This window comes from Girardinichthys multiradiatus, chromosome 18 (genome assembly GCF_021462225.1).
Source record: "Girardinichthys multiradiatus isolate DD_20200921_A chromosome 18, DD_fGirMul_XY1, whole genome shotgun sequence".
NCBI lineage: Eukaryota > Metazoa > Chordata > Actinopteri > Cyprinodontiformes > Goodeidae > Girardinichthys > Girardinichthys multiradiatus.
Genome location: NC_061810.1, coordinates 11065461 through 11092922, shown reverse-complemented (window position 1 = coordinate 11092922; position 27462 = coordinate 11065461). Strand labels below are relative to the sequence as shown.

Sequence of the window (27462 nt, the reverse complement as noted above, 5' to 3'; positions counted from 1 at the left end):
TGGACAGTTCAATAATATCTCTATCTTTTCAAGTAATTCCCAATAATTACTGTCAAATAGGTCCATTTATTACCATGTCGGTTCCTCTTCTTGTCAGATAATGACTGTTGCTGTAAGGTTAGATGTTGACATGCTGCACATTTGGATCTGCATCAGCCCAACTCTTCCTTGTTCTTCTATCAGCTCTAACATAAAAAATCAGGATGTTTTTTTCTTCCCCTATTCCTGTTGAGGGATAAACATTCTGTCTGCTCTGCATCAGGTCCTGGTGCTCCAAGGATTGTTTTCATAAGGTTCCAGATAGTTTTGACTTGTTCATTTTGTACAGATGCTGAGCATTAATCATGGATAATCACATTGTCTGACAGTGAGGCCAAAATATGTTTGCTGTTGCAGATTCTAAATTTAAATCCACATTTATTTAGTCTAAAATGTTCAGATTTAACTGGGATGATTACAATTATTTCCTGCTGAAAAGACTAGTTTTGTAGACAAATTTGGGCCTCAAACTAAAACTCTGTTTGGGAAATAATTTAAAGCATGGCAAACTTTTAGCCTCAGTTAATTTTTGTGTCTACAACCACAATAATTGTTTTTGTAGTTATATAAATTTACTTTTTGTTGTTAGCGTAATTTTGCCATTCCTTTCATCAAATGACAGGACTAACATTTTGCATTTGGATCTACTTTAATTCTCTTCAATCTGATATTTTGTTTGACCGTTTTATTGACTGCCATTCTCAATGCAGCATTTTGGTCTTTTCTTTTAAGTCCTTTCAGTATTGTGAACAGAACAGTGAAAGGTAGATGTTTCATTTGGGATCATCAATCTGAAGGTAAAACAGAAAAGTGGTTTATGCACCACGTTACATTGAGGTTTCTGAGTAAAATGTGAGACAGATAGATAAGGAAGAGCCACAGTTGGCGGATTACAGTGTTTGGTATGGACGTGGATGGGTGGAGTTCAGCTTGTCTGTCACCTATTTAGAGCTCTTGTCTCTGAGGGACCATCACAGTCATGGCTAAGCCACGGACTCAGATGTGGACTCTACTTGCCTTGTTTTTTCAGGTGAACATGGGTCAACCGTCAACTGGTAGCACCAGCTGTCCGATGTAAGTTGATGTGTGAAATGTTGAAGTGCTCTTGCTGAGCATGTTGTTGTCATCCATGTTGAACCCAAAGAAGTTACAGCTGTATGTGTTAACGTGTTCATTTGTAGACATTTTGTGGTGAGCGTTCCAGGCATTCTTGAATCTGGATCAAAGAACAGCTTCTGTGTGAGCCTCTCGCAGCCCAGCTCCGCTGTGTTGGTAAAGGTCCATCTGACGGGCAAGGACAGCCAGAAGATTCTACTGAAGAAAGGAACCAGCAATGGTTTCCATAAATGCTTCCAGTTTTCTGTGAGTTCCCAACATTTAATACTGAACATAGAGGAAGTTTTCTCAAACATAAGTAAAAGATTTATACATGGCTTGTTTGATATTCCTTCAAGTGAAAATTAAGGTTTTAAAATGTCTTCCTGAACCAGGTTCCCTCTGTGGAAGCAGAGGAGGAGCAGCAGTTTGAAGTATCAGTGAAGGGCAACGATTTCTATTCCAGAGAAATCAAGAGAGTGTTGATCAAGGTTTTTAAACCAAAGACATTTATCCAAACAGATAAACCGATCTACAACCCAGAACAGACAGGTGACTTTGAGCTGATCTGCTATCATGATAGCGAGGAAGAAAGTATGGTATTGTGCAAGTAGTTTTTTTCTTCAAATACTTTCATTATAACAAATGATCATATTCTTTTAAATCAGTATTAAATTAAATACAATGATTGGAAAATTGGAAAGTGTTATAACAACCAAATATATGAAGAAATTTGCATGTTCAAGTCGTTTTTTTTACCAAGTTTGTTCTGACTGATCATTCCTCTGTTTCACAATTTGTGAAAAGCTCCACAAAAATTCATTAAAACATGGGTCTCAATTTAGGAAGAATGAACAAATTTCTATAAAGACAAAACTGGGATTACGGTGAAAGTAGTGGTGGAAAAAATCTCCATTTGGTGCTCCATAAATCAGCCAATCTTAAAGGTAGTAGCCCTTTTTTATGCTTAGTAAGATAACGAAAAGTTTAACTTTTAAAGCCTCTTGATGATAGTGAGCACACCGAGTTCATTCAAAGATTTAGAAGCTCTAAAATTCAATTTTTCCCCATCATTTCACCTACCAATGTCCAATTTCATCATCAAAGGTATGTTATCTGGTGTGTTCCTACTGCTTTTAGGAGAGATGATTTTCTGTGAAATCTAACCCCATACAGGTTACACACACAGTCTCTAATTAACTCCTATTACATGTCACACTGAGTTTTTTTCTTTCAATCCTGGAAATAGACAGAATGAAACATTGTAAAAATTAGTACACATGATCACCAGAAGGCTGTTTTATAAATGGCTGAAGAATTGTTTTGATAGAATTGAACGTTTTTGCACAGTGATGACTGGTTTGAGTCTCAATTTCTTGTTCGTCTGTCTGCCAGTCAGAGTGGTAATGTGGGCTCTCCCACAGCCTGCACCCCAGAATTAGTGATATCAACCAGTGACTGGCTACACTTCCCCAGATGTCTTTTTTTTTCTTGAAAACAAAAATGGTTTGTGGGATTCTAGTCAAATCACTGTAATACCGACTGTGCCAGAAGGAGGTGATAACTATGACTCATAATGTATCAGATCATTGGGACTATTTTGAGTCATATCTGCTCCAAGGCAATCTCCATCACTAAAACTGAAGAGTTTTGGTAGCCTAGGTTGTCTGGGTTTTCATGTATGGTTCCATAACCTTCATGTAATCTCTGTGAATTTCAGTGCAATTTAGAGTGGTCACACTGGACACGAACTTGAAACCGAGCATTGGATATGTAAGTATTCCCATTCTCCCTTTTTTCACCTAGTGCAGTGTCAAGCTAAACGATTGCTTCTATTTCTAGAGTTTGTAATGAAACAACTCTCTTAAAAAGTGCTTTTGCAGAACAAAAAAAAAAAAACATTTAAATAATAAACTGAAGTTATCATCTTGATGCAAATGCATATAAAGTTTCTTTAACATAAAATTATCTCTCCTCTTTCTCAGTATAACATAATTTTGATCAAGGTAAGAAAGCAAACAAACTGCTTTATTTTTTTTTCTGATAAATGTTTAATTTTAACTATCTTGGAATATCTTAAATCAGTTGAAATCACTTCAATAAATACAGAGCATATTCAGGCAGAGGTTATTTTACAATCAAGCTGCTTCACCTGTACATGTATAGGTTTAGAAACCTCACCAGGAATAAATGTCATAAAATAACAACAGTAAGAGGGGATAAAATTGATGAAATAGTAAAAATCTGTTTCCGATTTTGATGATCTTGTAAAAACAAATGCTTATGAACTCTCCAAACCCAACTTACTGGTTTCCTAACTGCATGTTCTCTGGATTTGTGTGCGTGGATAGGATCCGTACAACAACAAGATAGCACAGTGGGCAAATCAGACAGCTGAAGGGACCATTTTGCAGCTGTCTTACCTTTTGGGTGACGGGGCACCTGAGGGGTTCTACAGAATTGTTGCACAAATAGGTGAACGACGAGTGTTTCACAGCTTCAAGGTCCAGAAATATGGTGAGTTAAAGCTTCTTTCTTTATTTTCCTGTGTAATGTATTGGTAATAAAACATTTTTCTTATATATTTTGTTTCCAGGTTTGCCTAAATTTGACATTGTAGTTACCATCCCTAAAGAAGTAAGTGTTGGACAGGACACATTTCAAGTTACAGTATGCGCAAAGTGAGTACATGTCTTCAAATAATAAAAGACAAGTTCGTCTCTATGCCAACCAGAAGCAGATCCAGTTTAATGAACCAAGTGATTTTTGGCATTCTTTTCCTCTAGGTACCACTATGGAAAGCCTGTGGATGGAAATATTACAGTGAGGGTCTGCAGGCCTCTAAAGAACCAGAACTCCTGTACCACTGCCCTCATCCGTAAAGATGACGTCAGCTTAACTTCTCTGTGCAAGACAAAACAAAAGCAGGTAAAGTTGCTATGGTTACTGTCGCATCTCACTGCAGAAGCAGTCTAAATAATTAAGAAAGTGCCATCTAGATTTATTTTTTTCCTTCGGTTTTATAAAAAAAAAAGGGCTCTTTTCCAATAGAGTAAATAACCATTGCAGCGACTGTGGCTCAGTAGGAAGAGTAGTCGTCTTGCAATCAGAAGGTTGTGGGTTCGATTCCAGCTTCCTCCTGCCATATGTTGATGTGCCCCTGGGTAAGGCACTTAACCTCAAGTTGCCTACCGATCTGTGTATCGGGGTATGAATGTGTGAGCGTTAGTGAGTGCGATTGGGTGAATGTGGCGCCAGTGTAAAGCGCTTTGAGCAGTCTGTATGACTGGAAAAGCGCTATATAAGTTCAGTCCGTTTACCATTAAACATTGCATTTAGCATCTCACTGTATTCTATAAAAGATTCAAGAGATGAAGTGATAAAACCAATGCAGTTGCCAGTTATCGAGTATAAAACCAATCAAAGCAACCTTGAGACACATTTGATTTCATTTTTTAGAGGTTGTATGTGTCTTTTAATCTTTCCACTATTGTTAAAGAATAAAATAAATTATGAGTTGATAGGCCAATTTCCAACCGGTATTGTGTTGTTTGGTAGTTATTTTCAGCATCACCACATTTAAACCTATTGTTGTACTGCCTTTATAACCCCTTTATTCCCTGCAGATATTATTCACATTCAGCATTACTATCCACTGTGCAAAAACACTACCATGCAACTTAGTACCATGCAACTTTTGGCACCAACGCTGCTATATGTATGGGGTCCTGCCACTGCTCTGGCTGTTCCAGAAATCATCTCTCAAAGAACATAAAACAAACTGTTGTGACTATGAATCTGAATATATTATTTAATATTTAATATTAATAATTTAATATTTTATCTAATAATAGTTCGGTCTGTTAAGGGTTATCCTGTGAATACCAGCCCAGTAAGGCGATGGTATTAAGACAAAATAGAAAGGTGTGAGACGAGCTCTGACATTATTGAACAGCATAAACTCTGCACACACATGGAATGTATTCACACAATTTCTTAAAATACAAGAATATATTAACAAAAATAAGTCAACTCAAAGTCAAACATATTTCAATCAACAAACTCTTTACTATGCTAAAACAATCCAACTAAACTACCAAGGAAAATTAAAGAATAATGAAGACTAATGGGCTATGTACAATATAAACAAGTTGATTAAAGATGGTTGGAAATCATAACCAAAAAGAGTGATGCAACATTACTATGCAATGTTTATGTTTGAGAACCAAGGATTATCTTGAAGAATCTGGAAATGAAGTTAAGTTAGTCTTGGAACCAACTTAAGCAATAATCAGCAAACGTTTAGACAACCATTCACAATGCAAGATCAGATAAAATATTATTTTAATAAAATTATGTTTTAAAGAATGATTTGCTGAATAAAACCAACCTTCTGAATAACTAATTCTCAACGGTGTCTCATTAGCTGCCTTTATTTATTAAAATAATATTTAAATAAATTTTATTAAGAGAATATTTTGGAATAGAGACAAATCTTTCTGAAGAAATGGGGCTTAATGGTGTTTCATTAGCTGTTAGCAGTTAAAGCTAACAAAAGAAGCTGATAGCTTAACACCAGAAACAAACACACAGCTTTAAAATACCAGGGTTAATAAAAGGGTTAAAATGCATAAGTGCAGACGGCGCGTTATGATCAATCTTAAAATCACCCTTCAAGTAAAGTTGGTCTTAACTTTAAGAACACAAACAGGGCACGTGTGCTGCAGATATTCTGCTAGCACCAAAATAGCTGAGTTTCACACAAACAAAACCAAACTTCATAAAATGAAAACATTCAGATCATTTCATCCTAAATATCTCTATTACTCTGCCCAAACCCTAACCTCGTATGAACCATGCTGAGGAGTTGTCCGGGCGACGACGAAGTTTGAAAAAACATCCACTTTGAACTTAGGTTAGCTTCCGATAACCTCCGGAGCTGTTGGGGGCGGCTCGCTGTTGGGCCAACCAAACTGCACGTTACCACAGTGATGCGGTCTCTGTTGTCCTCTTTCCAGACTGGGAAAACCACTCCACTCGGCTTCGTAGAGACAGCGTCTCTGCAGGGAATTCTCTGGAACACAGTTTACTTCTGCAGGCCTCAGAGAGAAAGTCAAGCAATGCTTATACCTTCATTTCCCTTTTATATGAATGAATACCGGGTACACAAACAGTAATTCATCCGTACTTAACTCACTGCATATGATCGATGACCGTATGACACTCTTGGATCCAGTTTGAAGAGTTTGTCTGTTTGCCAGCAAAGAGACATTAGCGCGCTGTGCCTCCCCTGTCCCGATGATTACCGGTGTGGAAGAGATTGGACCATTGGAAAGGTGGGGGTTTTATACGGGCAGTGGCATCATGGGAAGTCCGCTGTTACCCCCTTCCCCTTCTGAAGTTGTGCTGGAAGTCGGTTAAATGCAATTTATTTTGAAATTTCCAGAAAAGTTTGTACCGGAGTTTTCATGTTGCAATCCATGGCTGTGGTCCCAACATCCCCCCTTTAGTTCCGAAGAATGAGATGAAGTTCACAGTCTTTGGGGCTAACCATCAGTCCTCAGCCATGTGAAAAGAGTCACTGGGTTCCTGCAGGTAGGCAGAGTTCAACAGTTCATTTTTGTTCAGAGGTTAGTGTTTGGACAGGAGACTAACTCTAATAAAATGTTTTAAAGAAAAAAAAAAGTTATGTAATAATTTTCACACCATAATAATACTGCTTTTAAAACCTTAATAATTTCTCAAGTTCAGAACCATAATTTTAAAAAAAAGTAAAACAGAATATAGGGTGTTGGAAATTATTTATGATCTTCATACCTTGTTTGATAGATTTTACGGGGTTGATTCTGGGCTGCAACAGCTTGCCATGTCTTTTAGGAACGCCGTTACCTCAGTGATAACACACCTCCCATCATCTCAAACTCGTAGAACTCCTAGCTGTGGAGTGCCCCAAGTTGGGCATATGCAGGTTGCTGGGAGACCAAACGAAGTTGTACTTGATGTGCAGTTCAAATGCAAAATGTATTTGTCACACAGTCAAAATGTAGCTGTGGCATTGTTAATAAGGATGGGCGACGATGAGGAGGCAAATGCACAAGCAGTGGTTTGTTGGATTTATAATAACATTTTTAAGTTTCAGAAGCTAGATGTGCTCAGCATGGAATGAAATTTATGGATTTACTATTTGTGCATGAGTCCATTTGACTGCACTCAGTCCGATATATGCCCGTAATGCTTCACAATGATAAAATTGTTACGGAAAATGGCTTTTTTTTACATGACCAATGGTTGATGGAGCTAGTCATTATTTTGTTAGCACCTTTTGCACAACAGCTTCAGTGTTAACATTGACACATGCAGCATCCATCTTTACTTACATAAACACAGCAAGCTGCTTTAGATGTTACCTCTTTTTTGCACGGGGATCACCTCAGGCCTGTAAACTGTTTACATGGTTGCATTCTAATTATATATGCAAAAAAACCATGCACCTAAATGTTACTGCGGTAAAAAAATCAGAGCTGTGCAATAAGACGTGCAGTGTGAACGTAGCTCGAGATGGTGAGCACACGTTTGACTCTTTGTTTTCTGTTTCCCAGACATCCAACAAAGGATGTTCCACCTTCACCTTTAAAGTGTCCGGTTTCACCAGACATGACCCAAAGCTACTGCTGGATGTGCTGGATGTAAGTGCCACAATGGTGGACAAGTTGACATGTAAGTCCCACTTATGTTAAGTCTCAACCCCCAAAGAACATCCAGCTCATTCTGAGGGCAAAACGTTCGTTTGAACAATGTTGAAGCATGTTGGGTATTTTAATATGGAGGCCTTTTGTTGTTCAGGTGTTTCACACACACAGTGGGAGAGGATAAAGATAACATACCTCATCGGAAGGTTGTTTTTTGAACATGTTCCTAAGACCTACACCCAAGGAAAAGATTTAGTTGGAAAAGTAAGTTCAACATGTGAAGCAGCATTGGACGAGACTGTTAAAAGTTTCAGTGATTCACAGTGTTTATTTCATGCCCAGGTTAAAGCTGTTGATTACCCCGGCAAACCCGTCCCTCACCTGACAGTGTACCTGTTCAAGGGTAAAAAGGGCTCCCCTTGTTTCATGGACACTGTCAAAACAGATCACAGTGGAATCGCCACCTTTTCTCTTGACACAGAAAAATTCAGAGGGGAGGTCTATCTCTTTGTAAGTACAAAGAACAACAGTGTTTGTGCAACTACAACTGAGACTGTATTGGTGAATTGTTCCCTTACAATCTCCTTTTGTTGCATTCTTTTTTTCCTGTGATTTTTGCATAAATAGGCAAGCAGCACAAAAGACGTGGAGCACCCTGGACATAAAATTACTTACTATGACATTGCATGGTTCAAAGTGGATAAGTCCTGTCTTGGTCCCCACACATGCAGGTTTCTCAAAGTTCTTTCATTTGACAAACCACTTCACTGCTTCAAAGAAGAAGAGATCACCATTGAGTATAGTGTAGAGCAACACAATCAGGACTTTCTGGACATAATATATCTGGTGAGTGATTCTCAGTTTTCCTATGTTTCTCCCCCACAGAGAATAAACCCCTACAAGATTTCCAAAAATCAACACTTTTGTGAAAGATTAGTAGTACTGAAATGAGACTACTTACCATATGTGGCAAAGTACAACTATGAAGATTCAATGAGGAAAACATATAATCATTCCATGAATATATAGAATATATTTCGTCACGGGCTTCAGGTCAATTCGCCCTGTTGCCAATTCCAATTTCTATGCACTGCCATTTTGTTCATTCCTACCTCCATTTCATGCCTATGAACAAATCAGTTAAGTATTATAAATATTCATAGAAAGGGTCAAATCTTTGCACATGGCTAAGCATACTGCCCTGCATTTTAGAGCCTTCCTCTTGGCATCCGCTGGTGAGGTTACAAAATGTGCCTTTACTGACAAAAACGCTTAAGCATCCAGAAGGTTTATATGGTTTTGGGCATAATTTGGTACATATGTAATATTTATATGAACCATAAGATTGGCAAGAATCTGGCATGTCAGTTCAGAGTATAAATGAGTATAAATGGTCGCATCACTAGTGGAGCTACAGTATAATGTTATCAGGGAGTTGCTGGAGCAGCAACAGTCAGTCAAAACAGTAAGTGAAGGTCACCAGACATGGGTTATGGCTCACATGCACATTAGAGCACAGAACCAGCATTTGACAGAGTTTGATATCGGTGGCATTTTGGGACAGACACACATGCAGTGTTTTAATGCCAGACAGGCCATGCAGTTGCAACAACCTCTCATCTACACCACAAAACACCTCCTAAACTTCATAAAGTGCTGATAATGCTGCATTACACATCTATGAGGCCTTATTTGTGTTTAAAAAATGTGGTGACTTCTCACTTTTTGTCTGATTGTCAGATGCTTTAGCAACTGTCTGTAACAAATGGTTTGCCTTGAGATTGCACTTATTGCTTGATGATGTTCTTGATGTGAAAGCTACTTGCAAATCAAATCATTTCTGTACCCATCGATGATCTCCAAATGTGTGAAATAATGTTAATATTGACCCAATTTTTCTGTCACATATCAGATTATCCTTTGAATGGAGTATGAATGCTAGAAGTTTTAAGTCACAAAATTTTATTACCTTGAGTTCACATTTTCTTTAGTAAAGTAGTCGTAGTAGCTGTTTGCCAATGTCCCACAATTTACTAAGCTACTTTAGCTTGTACTGTGATCTATTAAGCTGTTTGCTTAATTAAGTACATGGAGTATTTTAAGAAGTATCTCAGTGCATTATTTATAACTGGGAACGTCTGTCAAACTCTGCAGGTCTTGTCCAGAGGACACATCTTACTCCAAGGATATGAACACCTTCATTCGTCCCCCGAAAGTATGAGAGTATCCACTGCTCTAACATTAGTTCTATTGGTGTACAGTTGTTAAAAATGCTGTCTAAAAAAAACAGTTAATGCTCTGTTTGCTTTTTGTAGAGTTCGAGGGCCGATTCTCCTTCAGTTTGAAAATGAATCCAGACTTTGCACCTTCCATCCAAATTGTGGCATACACTGTCCTCGACTGTGAGAGAGTGCTCGCCCACAGCGCAAGGTTTTACACCAAGGACTGCTTCAGGAATAAAGTTAGAGGCCCCACCTGTCCTGACCATACCAGTTAAACACTTCGCATTTGAACAATACCAAATGTATGGCATTTATTGTGGGCTTTTTGTGTATTTTAGGTGATTTCAAAGTTTTCACCATCTCCAGCACTCCCTGGTGAAGATGTCAGATTGTGCATTAAGGCCCAGCAGAATTCAGTGTGTGGTGTGAGCCTCATAGATCTGAATGTCCTCGCAAGGGCGAATGCAGGGGATCTGGACGCAAATCAGGTAAGTCTTATGCAAAGAGAGGCATGAGGGATAGCTCTGAATTTATAAGGTGGGGTTGTGTTTAAAGGTTATGAGTAGTTCATGTCTTACCCACAGTAGATGAGTCTCTTGGTATCTTCACTTAGTATAAACCCAGATTACTTTGTCCTGCAGGCAGAGGCAGCAGCTAATCCAAGACTTCTACCATTTTAAAAGAACTTAAATCTCAAAACTATTACAGCAGATTATGCTAATGTTATTATGCCAGACAAGGCAAACTGTTACATAAACTAGCTTCTGGTCACTGATTGGTTAAGTTTTATAGAAAAAAAGAACCAAATCTTGTCACTTCAGTCTGACTCCATTAAAATAGATTGGACAAATCCAGCAGCAGGACTGAAGTTTTATTAATGGACATATGGAACAACTTCCAACTATAAACACACCAGAGGTTGTATTGACTCCCACTTAAACTCTAGCATTTATTTTCTTCCAAAAGGTTGCATGTATGTTGTGTAAGGGCTAATAACACAGATGTGTTGAACCTATCTGTTGGGGGGTTATTTACAAAAACTGATATTTACACAGAAACTGGAGCTTGGAGGTGGTGGACCATCAGTTATCTTGCTGTTGGAAACATGTACTGAGAACATTTAAAGGTTTCTGGACAGAGGTACTGCCTGAAAGAAAAGCAAAGAGATGTCAAAACCAAACATTTTACAGCAGTTTTTTTACAGGATTTTTTTCTATTCTAATTTTAAAAAACTCCATTACACAAAATGTGCCAGGAAACTTTAAATGTAAAGATTATTTTGCTTCTCAACAAATTTATAGAAGAACACATTTTGAAATTGTTCATTTTAAATGTGCTTTTTTCAGATTTACAACTTTCTGCCTATCAAGAAATCCTACCCTATACCTCCTGGGCTTCAGGACACACCAGAGTGTGTGGAGGTGAAACCAAGGAGTCATGCTTTTGCTTTTACCAACCAAGAGAAAGATGATGCCAACACGGTTTTCACAGTATGACTAACATGCCTGTTCTTTTATGTCTTGGTTTTGATAGTTCTTGTTTTTGTCCTTGCACACCAATGTTTTTCTTTTTTTGTTGTTAATGTTATTATTGATTTTGTACATTGTTTACTCCAGCATCAAGGACTGCAGCTGCTAACAAACCTGGCCGTCCAAAATCCCACATGCCTCAAATTGAGAGGAAGAAAATATCAAGGTTTTTATTTTTTTTAAACATCTTTTCTATGTCAGGCATGAAAGGCTTGTTTGTGTATGAGGGGGGGATAACTACTTGTTTTTAACTTTACATACTATTTCCCAGCTTTGTTATCAAGGAAGAGGGGACCCCACAATCCAGAGAGAAAGGCTTTGGAAGGGGCACATCTTCCTGATCCTGGAAGGATTCCATATAAATGTTATGATGATCTGCTGGAGCCCGTTCACAAGCTTTCCACCGAGACCTGGCTGTTTGACCTGGTGAAAATTGGGTGAGCTTTGGTTTTAAAAGAATTTCATAATTTTAAAAAGGGAAAATGATAATGATTCCTATAGGAATGTTTTATATGCCTCAATGGAGATTATAGTGGAATAAATAACTGGCTCAGTTTTACACCTAATCAGATACTTAGATTCTGCCACCTGACAGTGTTTTTGTATTGCTGCTGTTCCAGACAGCATGGAAAAACCTGTGTGTCCTACACCATCCCAGAGGTCATCACCACCTGGAATGCAGATATCTTCTGCATTTCACCTCATGGATTTGGTTTGGCCCATCCTGTATTACTCAGTGTTTTCCGGCCATTCTCATTGGATTTTAAGCTTCCTTACTCCATGATCCGGGGCGAGAGGTTCAAACTGAAGTCTGTCATCTATAACTATCTGTCCACATCCCTCAGGGTAAAAGATGATTTTACATGGACTAGTAAGATAATTGCAGGATTGTAACAAGACAGTGGCTCATGAGATGAAACAGTACACTATATTGGATGAAAGGGGAAAAAAATTCTTAAATAAGAAACTGCATTTTCTGTTATCAGTTTTAAATATTCCAGTGAAATATTCCTGACTGACAGGGGCCCTTTCAATTGTCTCAACTTTTCACCCTATATGGGACCACTGTCTGGTGGGTTTTATTTTTTAGGTGTCAGGCTTTTAATACTACAAATCAGTAATCTGTTTGGCTAGCTGGACAGACTGCTAAACACCCTTAATGCCCATAAAGGATTGTACCTTTAGTAGCTTAGACGCAAAAGTTCACAGAGAGTGGTGGGGACGTGGTAGGAAATACAATGATTAAAATATGTGGGTTAATTATAATCTACCTAATGAAGTTTTCAGCTATGGTTTTACAATTAAATACTTTATCGTGCAGTCCAAATCTCTGTTCAGTATAAACTTTCCCAGTAAAGGCTTTGATGCTTTTAGTGCTTTTAGATTTCTGCAATGCTTTTATTAAAGTATACCCATATGTCACCTCATGAGACATCTTCTATTAGTCGACTGCCTAAAATACAGGAGGGAAAATTGCTTTTAGATTTCTGCAATGCTTTTATTAAAGTATACCCATATGTCACCTCATGAGACATCTTCTATTAGTCGACTGCCTAAAATACAGGAGGGAAAATCAAGAACTAACTCCTTTCTTGCAATATAGGTAAAACAGTGTCAAGCTTATAGTGCTGATATTAATCTCCATGGCTCATTTCATACCAAAGATCTCATCCCAGCATTAATAATTACTGTTGGCCTATATTTCTGTAAATGGATGCCATAAGCTCCCACCCAACATTCACAATACACATATGGGTCCTGTTTAGGTAGAAAATAAGCTGAAAAACAAACACCAAATGGGCTTGTCTACAGGTTACATGACAGCCCCATGATAATTACCTTTGTAGGTTTGATAGAGTCAACTCTGGAGAAAAAGTGGGGCGCATATAGTGTATGTTGTACAATTTGCAAGAGATTTTTGTAATACCAATATGAGACCTAAATAGACTGCTCAACTGGTTTTGTTAATATTGGTGGTATTTCAGATAATCCTGAGACCCAGCAGACTAACTGTCTATCCAGCCTTAAAAAATCCATAAGGGGCCCAAATGCCAAGAGCTGTTCCCCTGAAACTAACAAAAAGTATTTTAAAAATGCAATAATTTTGCTTCTTCAAGTAGCCTGTTCAAAAAATAAACTAACCTTTCTCATCAACAGATCAAAGTTACTGCAGCTGCATCTTCAGATTACACCCTCACACCCCTGTCTACTGACCAGAGTATATTTTGCCTTTGTGGCGGTGAGCACAAGATCCTCCGCTGGACCTTGTCTCCAAGATCCGTAGGTGAGGGAAACGTTTAGCTAGAGAAGGATTTGATGACTGTCCTTTGTCTTTCAGCTTATCTTCACTCCTTTAGACAACCCAATGCAATTTCTCTGATCCCCAGAATTTTAAGAATTAATAGGAGCTGAACTTTCTTTCAGGGGATGTGACGGTCAGTCTGAATGCTACGGCTGTGTCTTCCAGAACTGCTTGTTGCAATCAAGATGTGAGCGTGCCAGAAAGTGGTCACAGTACTGTTGTGACGCGATCTCTCAAAGTAAAGGTTGGTGTTGACACAATATGTCTTTTTTTATTTTGTTAATATTTTATGGCAGTTGTAGAAAAAATACATTTTAAAAAAAATAATTGACTCAACAATCAAACAACTGATGGATTCTATTAAGGAGGTGGGGCTTGCTCAAAAGAAAAAAATTAAATGAACTTTCCTTGATGAAGTTGACACTGGGACTGATTGTAAATATTCTGTCATTAATCTCTTCCTCAGGCTATGGGACAAGAGATAATACAGACACACAGCTGGCTGCTCTGTCCAAAAGGTCAGTATGGACTTTGAATTGGGAGAACCAAATGACAGAAGTTAATAGAGGGGTCTCATTTACATTATGCATAATTATATAAATCTTTCATTAGAATAACTGTTTAAAGAATCAGGTTAATGGTGCTAAACGTCCAGCATGGGTTGTGACAGCTTATATTTCAACACCTCCTCCAAGATTATTTTTGTTTAATATACCGTCACACTATTGTGTATCAGTCTTGCATTTTAACTGTGCAGTAAATAAAAAAGCTTCAACCTCTCTGTCCCACACATTTGATACTGTATCATATGTAATTTGATTAACATGTGAGATGGGCAGCAACATATTTTTTAGACATGTTTAAAGATTCCACATCGTGAGCGCCGCAGATCTTACACACCATGTACACTGCACATGTGCCACTGCTATGGAATTTACACAAAACAATACAATACTCAAATATTGCAGCAATGACTTGATATCACATAATCTCATGTAACACTCTGCAAAAACTCTGTCTGGTCTGTTGAAAATTCACTTGCCTTGGAAGGCGGGATACTTTAAAGTGAAAATAAAACTGGCAGCTCGACCAACTTTCTGTTTAAGTACAGGGGTTGGACAATGAAAGTGAAACACCTGTCATTTTAGTGTGGGAGGTTTCATGGCTAAATTGGACCAGCCTGGTAGCCAGTCTTCATTGATTGCACATTGCACCAGTAAGAGCAGAGTGTGAAGGTTCAATTAGCAGGGTAAGAGCACAGTTTTGCTCAAAATATTGAAATGCACACAACATTATGGTTGATATACCAGAGTTCAAAAGAGGACAAATTGTTGGTGCACGTCTTGCTGGCGCATCTGTGACCAAGACAGCAAGTCTTTGTGATGTATCAAGAGCCACGGTATCCAGGGTAATGTCAGCATACCACCAAGAAGGACGAACCACATCCAACAGGATTAACTGTGGACGCAAGAGGAAGCTGTCTGAAAGGGATGTTTGGGTGCTAACCCGGATTGTATCCAAAAAACATAAAACCACGGCTGCCCAAATCACGTCAGAATTAAATGTGCACCTCAACTCTCCTGTATCCACCAGAACTGTCCGTCGGGAGCTCCACAGGGTCAATATACACGGCCAGGCTGCTATAGCCAACCCTTTGGTCACTCATGTCAATGCCAAACGTCGGTTTCAATGGTGCAAGGAGCGCAAATCTTGGGCTGTGGACAATGTGAAACATGTATTGTTCTCTGATGAGTCCACCTTTACTGTTTTCCCCACATGCGGGAGAGTTATGGTGTGGAGAAGCCCCAAAGACGCGTACCACCCAGACTGTTGCATGCCCAGAGTGAAGCATGGGGGTGGATCAGTGATGGTTTGGGCTGCCATATCATGGCATTCCCTTGGTCCAATACTTGTGTTAGATGGGCGCGTCACTACCAAGGACTACCGAACCATTCTTGAGGACCATGTGGATCCAATGGTTCAAACATTATATCCTGAAGGCGGTGCCATGTATCAGGATGACAATGCACCAATACATACAGCAAGACTGGTGAAAGATTGGTTTGATGATCATGAAAGTGAAGTTGAACATCTCCTATGGCCTGCACAGTCACCAGATCTAAATATTATTGAGCCACTTTGGGGTGTTTTGGAGGAACGAGTCAGGAAACGTTTTCCTCCACCAGTATCACGTAGTGACCTGGCCACTATCCTGCAAGAAGAATGGCTTAAAATCCCTCTGACCACTGTGCAGGACTTGTATATGTCATTCCCAAGATTAATTGATGCTGTATTGGCCACAAAAGGAGGCCCTACACCATACTAATAAATTATTGTGGTCTAAAACCAGGTGTTTCAGTTTCATTGTCCAACCCCTGTAAGTAATAATTATCTGACCACTTGGGCCTCTTATAGAATAGAATAGAACTTTATTCGAGGAGGTCAGCTGATCTATGACTATTGGAAAAAATGTATGACATCCTGGCAAAAGTAATGCTCCAAGTCTTAACATAGCAGAACACTGTGCATTCCACATCCTTGATCCCAGAAACACTATTAAAACCAGAAAAGCAGAACAGACATACTTTAGACATACATACACCTGTGACATACAGACTTGAAGATGTGACATGATTTGAAGTTCCTCAAAATCTCCTGCATTTCCACAAATTTAAACCTTTATGACACATTTTTCAATGCGCCAACATGCACTATATTGCCAAAAGGTATTGGGTCCCACCACCAAATCATTGAATTACAGTGTTACAATCAATGGCTGCAGGTGTATAAAGTTTGGTATGGAGAAACGTGACCGGCCTGCACAGTGTCCTGACCTCAACCTTCTCGAACACCTTTGGCATAAATTCAAGCGGAGGCTGCAATTCTGGTTTTCTCATCTAACTATGAACACACTCCTAAACCTTGTGGATGTCGTGAAGCAACATCTTTGGACTTTGTTGTGGTCTTGTGTTTTCGACCTTTCATTTAGTTTGGGTTTTGTCTAAGTTCCTTTAGTGGTTTCTTTTCCATTACTTGTTATGGTTTTCTTATGACTATTATTATATTCGCTGTTATTATAGCTCCTTTGTCTTCCTTGTAGTTTCTAGTTTAGTTTCCCATTTAGTATATCTGTGTTTATTTATGTTTAAATACTTGTTCACCTGCGCTCTTTGTTTACTAGTTTATTTTCTCTGTTCCTCCTGGTCTTGGTTCCCTTTCTGTGGTTTAGGTCACAGGTTTATTTACGTTCAGGAATTCTTTATGGGTTCTTTGTTAATTATTAGGTTTTGGTATTTCTTCTATTCCCTCTAGTTTCTCAGTTTACTTTAGTTAATGATTATTCTAGGTTCTTATGTCTCGTTTGGTTTATTATCTTCGTCTATAGTTTTGCTTAGTTCTGTTTGCCTGAGTTTTGTTATTTATAGTTTTGTTTTTGTAGTCAGGTTCATTTGGTTATGTTATTGCCTAGCTTCCCTCATGTTCTCTTTGTATTCTAGTTCGGTCACCTTAGCAACCATCCAGATTCCCTCAGTTCTCTATAGCCTGATCCACACCTGATTTCCATTCTCATCTGATTACCTGCCTCAGTATCTCATTGGTCCATACTCCATCTTCCTCTCTTCATAAGCTCTCTGTTTTTGTTTGTTCTTCGCTGGTTCCTTGGTTCGTTCACCTATCCTCGTCTAAAGCTTTGACTACTATGTTCCTGCAGAGTCAACTCTGTACGTTTTTGGAGTTTCGAATTGTGTTTTTGTACCTGCAGTGATTTTTGCTATGTTCTTGCTACGTTTGGAAAGCGTTTTGAACTTATCTTTGAATAAAAGAAGAAGACTCCTTTAAACATGCAGCTGCCGAGCTCTTGTCTGTGCTTTGGTCACTCCAAACCTCAGAACGCGACAGTGGAAGATGTTTACAGAATAGTTAAAGTTAATATTGCTGGCAACACTGGGTCCATCAACAAACTGGACCTTATAGATTAAAAATAAGATGTCATCAGATTTGTACATGTAAAGGTAGACAGACAAATACTTTTGGCAACATTGTGTGAGGAGCTTTAAAACCAATTCTCCATCTCTGCTTCTGTTTAAAGTTCTGTTTTTTGTCTGTATGCAGGACACTATTTGAATGAAAAATTGGACACACAAATCCCCCGCAATGTGATTGATGGAAGTCTGACGGCTGAAGTTTCAGTTTCAGGTAAACTGATGAAATTATATAGAACATGTTGATTATGCCAAATAATGTTGGCCAGACACCTAAAACATTAGTCCTCAATCAGCTACCGTGAGTCTGTTTTTGTGCAGGTGACTTCCTCAGCCGGAGTCTAAAGAACCTGGGTGATCTGCTGCATATACCGTATGGCTGTGGGGAGCAGAACATAGCTTTAATGGCGATCAACACTTACATCCTGCATTACCTTCGAAAGACTAACCAGCTGTGCAAAGAAACTAAGAAAAAGGGGCTCAACCTTCTGATAACTGGCAAGTCACTTTTTTTGCAGGGAAGTAAAAGTGTTACAGTTACGTTTTAAAAATGTCCCTTTAAACTGTTTCAGTGCACAAAATAAATTGCTGTAATTCGAGTGCAACATAATGGAATTGAGCTTCTTCACACTTGCTGTCTGTGTTTGTTCTTTGGCCTTTTTAGAGATAAGGTTTGTATCTGTTTCAACTTCACATTTACAGAAATGAACATGCTAATGAACATCACACACCAAGACAGTATTCTTTCCTACTATTGCCATGTACATTATAATGAGTTATGTTCTCTTTCTGTTCTTGTGCAGGATACCAAAAACAACTGACCTACATGGACAAGGCTTATGCATTTAGCACATTTGGTTCAGGAGAGGGAAACACTTGGTAAGAACATAACTGATAGGTTAAAGCACAAAATCTTTTACTGATAACTTGTTATTAAGATAGATTTTGTCACAATGAATGATTCAGCCCTCAAGCTCCATGTTAATCACAGTTAACATTGCAAACTTTAAGAATCTCACAGCCTGAGATAGGAAACTGCTTTAAAGTCAGATCTCATGGTCATACAGGATCTGTCAAAGGTTTACAAACCCTTGTTTAAATGCCACGACTTTGTGAAAAGAATAAGACCATAATAAAAAGTTCTAAAATCTTTCCAACAAAACTTAACATATATCCTATTCAATTTCACTGAAAGACGATTGTATCCATTTGAGAGCAACTGTACGTCTCTATTTCTTACCAGTTGGCAGTGAAGTTAATGAACTGCGAGTTTGAATTTGTTCCCTTTTGGTTTCTAATCTCATTGATTTTGGTAGGTACTGACCAATGATGCTCAGGGTGTTTTTATCCTCCCACTGCATGGCCACTTCATTTTAAACTCTGCTCTTTCCATTTATGATGTTTCCAGCAGAGAACTATTTTGTTTTGAGTTCTGCCTTCCAAGAGCCTTGGACAGGAATAGGTGGTAACAATTCATCCAGCTCTGGAGAGGATACACAATATTGGGCTCATTAAAACAAAATGAGACAAGACTGTTACATATTTGGGGAAAAATTAAGAAAAGATTCATTTATAACCAATAGGGTAAAGATTTTATGTATTCCAAGTGGTTTTAAAGAATCTTTGTAGAATAATTATGTCCAGGTTTGAATTGTTCATATATATTTTTTTTCTGTCTCAGAGTCAGAAATCTTTGAAAATTATTTCCCTGTGCTTTCATGAATAGATTAAAGGTTTCATTGATGTCCAATTGTATTTACTGAATCCTTTTTTCAGTGTAGGATTCTCCAGTGCAGGTTTGATTAGTTTTAATTGTTTGAGATTTTGTACCAGAGTTGATCAAATGTAGTTCAGACTCATTAAAATGAGTAGCCCTTAAGTAGAAATATCCCTTTAGCATCAATAGGAAGTGCTGAAATTAAAACTAACTTCATGGTTAATGGTTAGCCTGTTGCAGTGTTCTAGCCGTGCTCACAAATCAAATTTATCTGGTTTATTTTTTCATTCTTAGTACCCAAATTGCTTCTGCATAAACAATTTCACAGCGGTGGAAGCCTCATGTTTGTTTAGCCAAGTTTTGTCATCCATCCTGACGAGTAGTCATTATTAGTCCACTCTGTCAACACAACATGGAAACTAAAAAAACGACCTCCATTCTTACTTTCTTACTAATAGGACCACTCTAGTAGCCATACATCACATGTTTCTTTTCATGTTTTTCAAAGCATCTATGAAATCTGCATGACTAAGTTACCAGTCATCCAGTTCAGAATGCTCAACTGAACATTCATGAAGTCTTCACCGCAGGATGGACTGCAACGACCTTCTTAGCCATAGACATAGGTTGTCTTGAAGAAAACTGTAGTGGTTGTAGTACCTTAAAACTACCTGGTGTGACATGAACTTGTTGCACAGCTGTTTGATGTAGAGGAAGGAGGTTGCCTCAGTGAAAGGTAGACTCTATAGCTGATGCCTTGCTTGGGACATCGAGGCAAACTGTTTATGTTCTGTCTTCATGTGGCCTCTCACTTGATCAACATGCTTCCACTGTTCTAACTGTTAATGCATCTCATTTCTGCTGCATTCTCACTCAGCAGTCTCTGCTGGATGAAACGTTACCATTTCTTTCTTCCATATTAGCATGCTGCTTTTTCTATTCTTGAGGTTCTTGTTTGACTGTCGATCTTTGGTTTTCTTTTCCTCAGGCTCACGGCCTTTGTAATGGTAACGTTTTACAAAGCTCGGAGCTTTATCTACATTGATCCGAAGATCAGGGAGGAGGCTCAGAAGTGGCTGGAATGCCAGCAGCTTAACGATGGCTGTTTCAAAGTGTCCGGAAAACTCTACAACAACAAAATTAGGGTAACCTGATTAACCAAAGGATTTCAGCAATGGGCGTGCCAGTAGAGATCATGCTTGTTTATGGTGCCTGGAAAAAGGACAGTTATGCAGATTTGAAACTGTCCATGGTTCTGTCTCTGCAGGGTGGTGTGCCTGATCAAGTGACAGTCAGTGCTTATGTCACTGCCGCCTTCCTTGAAATGAACATACCACCACATGTAAGTAAATTTAATAGATCTGAGATTTTGTGTCTGATTTTCCAACACCAGTTTTGTAAACCATGACTTGTCAAGACTAGTTTTAATCTAGATTCATTTCTCTTTAAGAAGTGTACATAACAACCAAATACTCTGTATCTTTTATGAATAAATTTAAATTCAAACTGTTTTCAAAACCCAACTAAGAACATCTCATTTACTTGTTTGCAAGACAGATTTTGGGGCATTAAGCTTTTCTGCTTTTTGCACTCCTAACTTAAACAAAAGAACAATAAGTTTGGTGGCGAAAAGATGCCCGTGCCTATAGCTGCAGAAACGCAAGTCCAAATGGATTCAAAAACCAACTCCAATTTTCAGTTTTACAGATCTGCAGATAATATGTCAAAGGCTTGTGACTTTTTCCATGTGCTTGATTTGTTTTGACTTCATGCAGTTTGTTGAACATCAATCCATACATTTTCTATACCTTCTTAGACCTGATAAGGCCCCAGTGTCGGTGGCATGGTTGGATCAAGCCTTAACCTGAAATGTTTGTTGTTGTACAGTCTAAGGAGTGTGTAAAGAAATCACACCCATGCTCATGGGTAATCTGCAGACTCCATAGAGTAAAGCTCCAGCTAAGATTCGAACCCAGAACCTTCTGTCTGTGAAGTAACAGTGCCAACAAAAGAACTTTCTGGTAGAACGGTCTTTGGTGCAACTGTGCATCCTGCATAATTCCAAATTCAGGTCGACGTTTTTACTCTGACGTTTTTGTAATGTACCTCTGCACAATTCAGTCACTCAAATATTGTTCCAAACTCCTAAAAGAAAGAAATCCTTTCAACTCTGTTCAACTGAAAATTATCTAAACAAAATGATCACCTTTGTTTTCGATCATCTGTTAAGAATCCTGTGGTGAAGAGGAGTTTGTCTTGCCTGAAGAGGAACATCTATGATCACAGCAACACCTATACAACAGCCTTGTTGGCATATGTTTTCAGGCTGGCAGAAGACCAGGAGGCTCACAGTAAGCTTCTGCACCACCTTGACTCAGTCGCAATAAGAGAGGGTAAGTCAGCCTCTTGATACAAACCATCCAGGATTCCCCACCAATGCAGGTGCTTGCACTGCCAACATTTCTGCATACTTGTTAAGGAGATCTTCAATACTGGTGTCTGACACCAAAACATAAAGCATCCTCTCTGTGTGTGGAGATCAGTTCATACGTGCTGCTGGCCAGACTCACTGGCTCTGTCTCTGAAAGAGACCTGTCCTGCTCCTCGAGGATCATCAGGTGGCTGGTTACGCAGCAGTCCTACTACGGTGGCTTCGAGTCCTCTCAGGTATTGTATGAGAATACAAAGCAGAACGCCATTCAAAGGTGCAGACACAACTGGAAAAATAAAATTAACTTACTGAACATGTCAAAAACAGACTGATGAATCATTCTAAAATGTCCAGCACTCTGTGGTTTTCCCTCAACAACATGTTTTTAGAGTAAAATAATTTGCATTTGTAAAATTATGTCACCCATTTATTATCAACTATCATGTACAGGGTCAGGGGTAGTAAATGCTGTGTTTTCTGTTCTAGGACACGGCGGTGGCTATTAAAGCTATGACCCTATACAGCTCTATGGTCAAGAATCGAGGTTCCACCTCTGTGACAGTGACATCCCCCATTGACCACCTGTCATTCCAAGTGAATGAACAGAACAAGTTGGTCTACCAGGGGCTGATGCTGCAAGACCTAAAAGGAAAGTACTGGCTGAAGGCTGAGGGCACTTCATGCACTGCAGTACAGGTCAGTGACTGGAACTGCTGGATGTGCTTTTAAAGACCATACTGTTCTGTTTGAAAGAGATACATTTGGATTGTTAATAATATTGTTGGAAAAATGATTGTCTTAACTTTCTATTTTCACCTGGTTTCCAGGTTACTCTTCTTTACAACATCCCAGCTTCAGCTGTTGTCTGCAGTTTCAGAGTGGAAGTCGAAGTAGTGATCCACAAATGTTGCCATGAACGTTTAGTCACGCTGAAGCTGAAGTCCTTGTAAGTAAACAAGCAAGTTATTGCTAGGGACACTATAACCAGTCTATCCATCAATCTGTCATCCATCCATGCATCCATCCATCCATTTTTTATACCCACTTAACCCTGGTAAGTGTTGCACAGGGGTGGTTTATTTGGGGATGGCCATTTCCAAGCAGTCACTATTCAAAATTTGGGGTACATTCTGGACATGTCGCTAAACTATTGCAAGGGTTACATAGAGACATGCAAGCACACAACCATGTGATATTCTTGCACTGTGGTGGAAAACTGGAGTAACTGAAGAAACTTGTGAAAGCAAACTAACCTGTAGCCTCATTATGACAATACAACACCTTCCATCCATTTCCTATGCCTGCTGAATTCTTGTAGACCTTCGGGGGGTATGGGGTGTTTGCCTATTTCCAGCAGTCAATAGGCCAGGGTGCACACTGGACAGTCTGCCAGTCACTAGGACACATAAATACACAGAAGAGCATGCAGGCCCCCACTCATATCTAAGGGCAATTTCATTAAAACCAATTAACCTTTTAACCAATTAATGTTTTGACTGCAGGAGGAAGCCGGAGAGAGTAAACCTAGGACCTAGGACCCAATTTAATTAATTTGTTTTAAATTTTAAAAATTGTCATTTTTATTTCTCACTAGAAAAAATCTTGACAGCAGATTCAATTGTCGAAGGTCTTTAGATTCCATAGGACTTAGAAACAGCAACATGTATCTATTTCTGTTGATACAACAAATCTTTTGATGTGACGTTTTACCAAGAACACTTCTTATTTGAACCTAATGTTAGAAGATGGCACCTTTAACTCGTTTCACAGACTCTGTACAAAATGCTTTGATGTTGAAAACAATATGAGACTGCCAATGTTCATCCTCTCCTAACAGATACAAGGGAGACCGTAGCATTACCAACATGGTGGTCCTGGATATTGAAATACCCTCCGGATTCTGTCCCATCCCAGAGTCTTTGTGGAATGTGAGTAGTGTACTGATACTGATACAGTTGCATTCGGAGGTTTACATACACTTCCATGCATGAATGTCATTTTCATTTGATTTCGTTTTTAGCTGTTGTTATTTTCACGGTGGACTGATGATGAAACAGACAACCTGAATCTTCTTTACAGCTGAGAATTAGGTTCAGAGGTTTCAATTTTAATGTGTAGTTCCTGATCCACATGGGGCTAAAATTACACTTTGGCTTAATTAAATGTGTATGACACTATAATACTTAGTCAAATCCTCTTTAGCAAATTACATAGAGCACAGTTTTTCAACCATCAACAAGCTTTTAACTTTATTCTGGCTGGATCTCTGACAACATTTTTTGGTAGAAGTGATAAAGTTCATATGGAGGTTAGTTTCCTCCCACAGACCCACATTTAATGTAGTTGCTAAATCTTCTACAGGGTTGTACTCTGGTCCATTCTAGAAGTTCCTCTTTTACCTTTTCCAAAACATGTTTTGATGTATGTTTGGGATACCTGTCCTGTTGCCACACCTGTGCAAGAAAAACAATTTAGAGGTTGGTTAAAGTGACAAATGTTGACATAGTCCTCCTCCTGTGTTAACCCATCAACTTTCTGCAAGCCACCAGTACACTGAAACATACTCTCAGTATGATGCTGCCACCACCATGCTTGACCAGGACTTTTAGGTTCAAAAACCTCTTCTTGATTCCCTGAAAACATACTGTCTTGTCTTTGTGGCCAAGTACCTTTTCCTTGTCTGAAGATGGTTGGCCTGCCTAAGTGGGTGGCTGCAAATTTCAGTTGTCTTTAAAAGAGTTGATATTGGACATTTTTCTAACTTGAACAGAATCCGGATACCAACAGAACAATATTCCCAAACACACACCGAAAATGATTTTGAAATGGATAAAGCAGCCGAGCATTAAACTTGATTGCTCCCAAAAGTCTAGAACTTCAAAAATATGGAAAATTTGTAGAATATGCATAAAAAACAGGTCAGTTGCAAAAACACATTTAAATCAATTTTGATAGAGTACTCAAATATCTAGCCAGAATTATGGCAGAACCTTTAATGACTGCAACGAGTCTGAGACATTTTACCAAATTGTAGTTGCTGTGTGAGTCTGTAATAAAGCCTTTATGTATAATTTTGACCCTGTCTGGATAAGAGAAAATCCATAGTAAATTCAAATGTGCTGGCTTTTAAAAAAATATTGAAATTATATGTTGTGTATAGATGTTTTAGACACATTTAATGGGTCTTTTTATCTTCATGACTATTTCCATTGTAGATTCTCAACCAAAGGTATCACAACTGTGAATGAAAACATGGAATTATGTAGTAAACATAAAGTGTTAAATGACTCAAACATTTTTATATTTTAAATTCTTCCAAATAGCCACCCTTTGCTCTTATTACTGCTTTGCTCTCTTGGCGTTCTCTCCATGAGCCTCATGAGGTGGTCACCTGAAATGGTTTTCCAAAGAATCTTCTCAGAAGTTCATTGAGTTTCATTGAGAGACAGCCAAAGATTAATATTTCAGTCATCACAGCAAAGGGCGGCTACTTTAGGGAATCTAAAATATAAAACATATTAAAGTTCTTTTATAATTTTTTGTTTGCTACATAATTGCATTTGTGTTCATGCACTGTTTTGAGGCCTTCAGTGAGAATCTACATACAAATATGAAAATAAAGAGAACCAGTAAATGAGAGTGTTTCTAAAACTAATGACTGGTAGTATATCCTGCACCCTAAACATGTAGCTGAATGTCTTCTCCTTACAGTTAAGGAAGGAAGTGCTGGTGAACTATGTCGAATACCAGAAAGACCATGTTTTTGTGTACCTAAAGGAGGTGAGAGGAAGTTAGTGTGTACTGCAGCGGATGATGCTGGTTGGATTTGTTGTTTGCAGCTGAGATTTTTTTCTCTTATTTAGTTACACAAGGATATTGCCGTGTTCCATGAGTTGGAACTGATTCAGGAGTATGAGGTGCAGCACCTGAGGCAATCTACGGTCGCCATCTATGATTACTACTGTCCAAGTAAGACTGCACAGCATGTGTATATATAACAGACTGTTACTGTTCAGCAAACCAACAGATAACACAACTGAAAATGATTGTGGTTAAACATGTTAAACTTCTTTTTTTTTTTTTTTAAGGTGTCCAGGGCTTGACGGTATACTGTGGAAAGCACTGCTACAGTAAAAAGGATTCACACACACACAAACAACATCACCACGACTACAAAGGCCACCACCACGAGTCCCATGACCACCAAAGCCACCACCACCACGTATCACATAGGTACCAATGGCGGCACCACAACCCCTTCCACCACTTTCACCGGTTCAAGCACAGCAGCCGCAAGAACCATCAGCCTCACAGCCACCCCAAACATGATCACGATCATCACCATGGCCACCACTAGGACCAATGCAATGATGGAGCCGTCCAACTGTCATGACAGCCTGCTTAAACATCAGCAGATAATTCAATTGGCCACAGGCACTGTTTTTATACTGCTAATATTTTATTTTACAAATTATTCTCTTGTTTTCAGATTGCAAACAGGCACAAGGTCATCAGTGATTCAGACATATTCTAAACACCACCATGTTTTTAAAGATGCATACTGTATATACACTGTATATGTCCTTGTTTGTTGCATTTACATGTTTTGTGTTCTCCAGCAATCTAAGCCAAGATGTGAAACGTTTTGTTGTGCATTACAAAAATCCAACTATTATGGAGCATTAAAGCATAATAAAGTTATCTCAGTGAGACCATAAACCTGCCTTAATCTGTGTATTTTCTGATCTACACATAGAGCTTTGCACTTTGACAGTTTGGTATTTTTAGATGGGCAGAAACAAACATGGGTGAGATAAGTTGGTGTGTTAAGTAAAAATGGAAGCAAGCAATGGATGTAGGTTGTGTTTTACATATTCTGTAAGAAAATTGTTGAAAATCTGCGAGGTAGGGATGAAACAATTACAATTTCCAGGAGTTAGTAATACAGTTTTAAAATGAAATTACAGTTAAACCATATGTGATAACCACGGTTGTGAAAAGTCCAGGTTTAAAACAGTGTCCCAGTGTCATAATGGTTCTGTAACACTCTGAACTGGTCACAATTACAACAAGCAGGAAGGTTGTAAAAGATTTATTTTTCTTTCTTTTAACAAGATTCAAGATAAAGCGACCAGTCGGACTTGAGACAGGTCTCCAGGCGTCATTACATCCAGGGGTTTGGATGTAATGACAGTACTGTGTGAATGAAGAGAGGTTCTTATTAGTCTTGAAGTGAAGGATGACCGAGGGGAGTTTGGGTTGTGAAGATAGTCTCTCTCTTTTCACAGATGGAATCCGAGGAGTGGAGGAGGGTGGACAGGCAGGTGAGAAATGAAGCAATGATTGTGAGGATTTCTGTTTGAGCACCATTTAAGCTGCAGCCGTGAAATCAGGAAGAAGGTCTGGGCAATGGTTCCCCAGTAGACACCAGAGTTTTCCGGGTTTTTCAAGGCTT

At 38.7% G+C, this 27462-nt stretch overlaps 1 protein-coding gene across 1 annotated transcript; it reads left to right on the top strand.

The window, feature by feature from the left end:
- The first annotated feature begins 1018 nt into the window (after nucleotides 1-1018).
- Nucleotides 1019-26714, top strand: LOC124883460 (alpha-2-macroglobulin-like). Its single transcript, XM_047390558.1, has 35 exons — nucleotides 1019-1113; nucleotides 1221-1401; nucleotides 1530-1686; nucleotides 2855-2907; nucleotides 3120-3140; nucleotides 3486-3651; nucleotides 3731-3815; nucleotides 3921-4062; nucleotides 7734-7851; nucleotides 7978-8087; nucleotides 8166-8333; nucleotides 8451-8669; nucleotides 9978-10038; nucleotides 10139-10284; nucleotides 10384-10533; nucleotides 11392-11535; nucleotides 11662-11740; nucleotides 11846-12011; nucleotides 12195-12420; nucleotides 13732-13858; nucleotides 13999-14120; nucleotides 14343-14394; nucleotides 17990-18073; nucleotides 18181-18357; nucleotides 18663-18738; nucleotides 20565-20721; nucleotides 20844-20918; nucleotides 21807-21969; nucleotides 22056-22243; nucleotides 22494-22703; nucleotides 22835-22953; nucleotides 23845-23935; nucleotides 25719-25787; nucleotides 25871-25976; nucleotides 26096-26714. Exons 1-35 carry the CDS (start codon nucleotides 1019-1021, stop codon nucleotides 26362-26364), a joined length of 4572 nt encoding a protein of 1523 aa, XP_047246514.1. The 3' UTR covers nucleotides 26365-26714.
- Nucleotides 26715-27462: the final 748 nt, after the last annotated feature.

Coding starts and splice junctions, on each gene's coding strand:
- LOC124883460 (XM_047390558.1), top strand. CDS start 1,019: ATGGCTAAGCCACGGACTCAGATGTGGACTCTACTTGCCTTGTTTTTT. Junction 3,141..3,485: donor ATAACATAATTTTGATCAAG/GTAAGAAAGCAA, acceptor GTGCGTGGATAG/GATCCGTACAACAACAAGAT. Junction 11,536..11,661: donor ATGCCAACACGGTTTTCACA/GTATGACTAACA, acceptor TGTTTACTCCAG/CATCAAGGACTGCAGCTGCT.